The sequence below is a fragment of the Uloborus diversus genome, unplaced genomic scaffold (genome assembly GCF_026930045.1).
Source record: "Uloborus diversus isolate 005 unplaced genomic scaffold, Udiv.v.3.1 scaffold_615, whole genome shotgun sequence".
Lineage (NCBI taxonomy): Eukaryota > Metazoa > Arthropoda > Arachnida > Araneae > Uloboridae > Uloborus > Uloborus diversus.
Window position 1 is genome coordinate 41,352 of NW_026558808.1, and position 4,892 is coordinate 46,243.

General features: G+C 30.0%; 1 protein-coding gene across 1 annotated transcript; it reads left to right on the forward strand.

The window, feature by feature from the left end:
• The first annotated feature begins 702 nt into the window (after positions 1 to 702).
• LOC129233678 (ribonucleoside-diphosphate reductase subunit M2-like) lies at positions 703 to 1,512 on the forward strand. The gene has a single exon (XM_054867657.1). It carries the CDS (start codon positions 703 to 705, stop codon positions 1,510 to 1,512), a length of 810 nt encoding a protein of 269 aa, XP_054723632.1.
• Positions 1,513 to 4,892: the final 3,380 nt, after the last annotated feature.

The window sequence follows — 4,892 nt, forward strand, 5'->3', positions numbered from 1 at the left end:
TATATATATATATATATATATATATATATATATATATATATATTTTTTTTTTTTTTTTTTTTTTTTTTTTTTTTTTTTTTTTTTTTTAAATATAATTTTAAGTATTTGAGATGTGCTTGTTTGCAATGTGCTGGACAATAAAATAATATGGGTGATAACGTTACTTATAAATATCATGAAAAATTACCTCGAAAGAAGTTGGAAAGAAAACGATATTTAGCAGAACCTTGCCGTGAATGTAAAGGATATTTCGAATGTTTACCTTCGCCCGATCGTAATATTCAAAACAATTGCAAGCATCGGACAAAGTATAAAACGAAACCTACTCCCGAATATTTTTGGGAGATTGATTTTCCGGACACACCGACTCTTTTCGAAAGGGGATATATTACGGAAACGAAAACTCTAGATCAAGTTCAAAGAGAAGAAGAAATTGTAAAACAAAAGGTTTTACTCCAAAAACAACAATTGTTGTCGAATTTAAATAGAGAACCCGCTTCGACGGCAGAATCTCGTTGGGAAAAAGATGACGATGACGATTTTGATTGTTGGCACAAAATATTTGAAACGCCAAACGTTGAAAATAAAAAAAAATTAAAGACGGATGTTGAAACAAAATCTACTGACGATGAAGAACCTTTGCTTCGGGATCATCTCGAACGGTTCGTGACATTTCCAATTGAGTTTAAGGATATTTGGGACATGTATAAAAAAGCAGAAGCTTCTTTTTGGACCGTCGAAGAAATCGATTTATCGCAAGATGTAGCGGATTGGGAAAGCAAATTAAAACCCGAAGAAAGATATTTCATTTCACACGTGTTGGCTTTTTTTGCGGGGAGTGATGGAATCGTCGTGGAAAATTTAGTAGAGCAGTTTACGCGACAAGTCAAAGTCACGGAAGCAAGACATTTTTATTGCTTTCAGAGCATGATTGAAAACATTCATTCGGAAATGTACGGTATGTTGATCGAAACCTTTATTCGCGACCCCGCAGAAAAATTGAAATTGTTCCGGACCATAGAAACTTTAGATTGTGTTAAAAAAAAAGACGAATGGGCTTTAAGGTGGATTCGAGATTCATCGTGCAATTTCGGCAAGCGATTGGTAGCATTTGCCGCGGTAGAAGGAATTTTCTTTTCGGGATCTTTCGCGGCAATTTTTTGGTTAAAAAAACGTGGTCTTATGCCCGGATTAGGTTTTAGTAACGAATTAATTAGTTGGGATGAAGGATTGCATTGTGATTTCGCCTGTCTTCTTTTAAATCGATACGTTAAACATCGACCGGATTCAAAAACGATTTATCGAATTATTTCGGATGCAGTGCAGATTGAACAAGAATTTTTAACGCAAGCGTTACCTGTTTCTTTAATCGGTCTGAACGTAAAGCTAATGAAAGAGTATATCGAATTTGTAGCTGACCGATTACTGTCGGAATTAGGATGCGATGAGGAATACAGATACGGTGCAGAAAATCCGTTTGATTTTATGGAAAAATATAAGTTTGGAAGGTAAAACAAATTTTACATTTCTCTAAATATTTTATTGAATCATCAAAAAAAAAAAAAAAAAAAAAAAAAAAAAAAAAAAAAAAAAAAATATATATATATATATATATATATTTTTTTTTTTTTTTTTTTTTTTTTTTTTTTTTTTGATTCAATAAAATATTTAGAGAAATGTAAAATTTTTAGAAAATGAAAATGGAATGTGTGTTTTATCGTTGAATAAACGAAACGGTGTGTATGTAAGTAAGAAGTATGGCTTGTCGTTTGAGTTCAGATTTTGAATCTACTTTTTTAACATTGAATAATCCGTTTCGATTATTATCACATCACGACCTTTATGATAACGTTTATGATTTGCATCATTTATTTTCAAATACTTACGACCACTTTTTAGAAATGCATGTTTCGCGCTCCGATACCGATGAAGAAAACATGGAACCGTTAATAGATATTCCTCAAACTTCCGATATTTTGATTCCCGATTATCAACGCGACGATGGGTCTGTCGATAGTGATATTTATAGCGATAGTGATAGTGAGTATGAAGATTATTACTTTGATGAAATTCCGTTTTCTTATAGTACGTTGAATTCGATAATTCGTGGATATGAATTTCCGATAGACGAAAACTACCGATTGTCCTCTGTTTTTAATATAGACAATTACGATGAGCTCGATTATTTATTTAACGCTTCTAATGATGAACAACGAATGGTAAATCATCCTTTAACAGATGAAGAAATTGACGAATTGGAAACAATAACGATTAGTTCAGACGGAAATTCTTTCGATAATTGTCCAATTTGCTTAGATGATATCGAGGTAAACGAAACAGTCATAAAATTAAAATGCAGTCACATATACCACAAACATTGTTTAATTCCTTGGCTTAAAAGGGTAGCAATATGTCCCAAATGTAGAAATTGTATAACAACGTAAAAAAAAAAAAAAAAAAAAAAAAAAAAAAAAAAAAAAAAAAAAAACTAGTGTATATGTAGGTCATATTACGTTTCTTTTTAGATTAAGATATCATGTTTTACAGATGGTTTTCGACCCCGGCTTTGGAAGATGCATATGGAATGGGAAAATGTTCTACCGATGAATTTAATGAAATTATAAAGTTTACTAAACGAAATATTTTGACTGTAAACTCTGTAGAATCTTTTTATTTACTAAAACAACATGTAGGTGTAAAAGTTTTAAATCAGAGCGAGTGTGATGATAAATTTACCGTTTCGATCACGCATTGGCCACATGATAAATCAATGTGCTTGAAATTTTGTAGATCAAAACCGACTGAATTTTGTTATGAGACGCAAGACGGAAAACCACTCATTTATATTTCCGTATACGAAGGACACGTTTTTGAAAACGAACCCATCGATAATGAAGAAACTCTAATAGTCGAGGAATGGGAAGAAGAAGAGGAAATGTTTAGACGCAATTTAGAAAGTCAAGTAATGGATGAAAACGAATCTACATTAACGGATTCCGATAAAGAAACGCTCGAAAATCGTCAAAATGATTGCGATACAATAGTCGATGACGATCATTCAAAAGTTGTAAAAAATAATGATGCTTCGCATGAAAAAGATTCTGTTGATGAAAAAATATTGGTTGAAGCATCAAACGAAATAAACGTTGCAGATATAGAAATAGAAAAAACAAATGAAGGAAACTTGTGCGAAAAGGAAAATGAAACAAATGTGTCTGATGATAATTTAGATGAAAGTTTAAGTGATAATAGTTCGGATGAAAATTTTGAAGAATGGGATGACAATAATAGCGAGGAAGAAATTGAAGATGTAAAAAGTTCGAAAAAAAGGAAATTGATTTCCGATGAAAATAATGACGATGAAGAAATCAAGAAACAGAAACTATAAAAAAAAAAAAAAAAAAAAAAAAAAAAAAAAAAAAAATTATATAATATATATATATATATATATATATATATATATATATATATATATATATATATATATATATATATATATATATATATATATATATATATATATATTTTTTTTTTTTTTTTTTTTTTTTTTTTTTTTTTTTTTTCCTTCAAATTAATTAATTAATATGTTCTTCAATGTCGTCAAATTCAAAATTGAAACTTGGTATATTTTCTAGACGTGAATATCTCCGTAATCGCCTTAAATCATCGTTTGATATTCGTATGTCGCAATCTGGACAATTGACTCCAAACGAACCAGATTTATACTTATCGACCGCACATTCGAAATGGAAACTGCATTCGCAATTGTCGATCATATTAAACTCTGATTCGTAAGGACAAATATCTTCCATACAAATATAACAACGTTTCCAAGCACATTGTGGACATAAATGAATTAATTCTGGACTGACACAATCCGTATGTACCCAATGACCACAATCATAACGGGTTTCTTCTAACCAATCTACTCTTTCACGACGACATACGACACATGTCGGTTCATTAAACATTGCTTTATTTTAACCAGTTTACATAAAATTTGCTTTATTCCTTTTCAACATTTTTTTTTTTTTTTTTTTTTTTTTTTTTTTTTTTTTTTTTTTTTTTTTTTTTTTTTTTTTTTTTTTTTTAAATATTGTAGAAATGTTTAATATTAGTTCTGATACAACATCATTATCTTATGATTCGAAAATTTAAAAATCTCCGCTATGTTTTCAGATTGTGTATTGTCTCTTTACTATGATTTGGTTCTGGCATATGGAAGGATTACGATCCATGACGATGATTACGGTTGGTATGTTTTAGTGACAAAAGTTTTTCCATTGTTTCAAAAACTGGAAATACAAGTGAAATGCATGAAATATCCGTTTGAAGAATTGGAAACGTTTGCTTCGGATTATGTATCTCTTCAGAAATTATTACATTTTTGTCGATTTTCTATTAGTCATCATACTAATGGTCAAACTGATTTTTCGGGAGAATGTGCTATATGTCAAGGTGAAATAAATGGTTTCATAGCGTTCAAATTGGATAATTGCGATCATTTCATTCACGAATCCTGTTTACTTAAACATATTGAGTTTGATGATGATGAATATATCTGTCCTACTTGTAAAAAAATTGGTATAGTTACTAATGATCGATTTTTTTTTCTCATTTACGTTTTGAATCGCATGTTAGAGGCATATCGGTTTCAATTGTATAAATTAAATTTGAAACTCAAATGTTATTCGGAATTTGGAAATGACTTTAAGTTATACGTTGTGGATGATGATGATGATGATTATGATTATAATGATCATGCGAATATAATCAATCGCGACGATGACGAAGATCGTACGATTATATCTTTAATCGTTGACACCGATGAAGCATTACAAGAATTTAAAAAATTTACAAAGGATGTGCAACAGAAATTAGAAAGTAATATT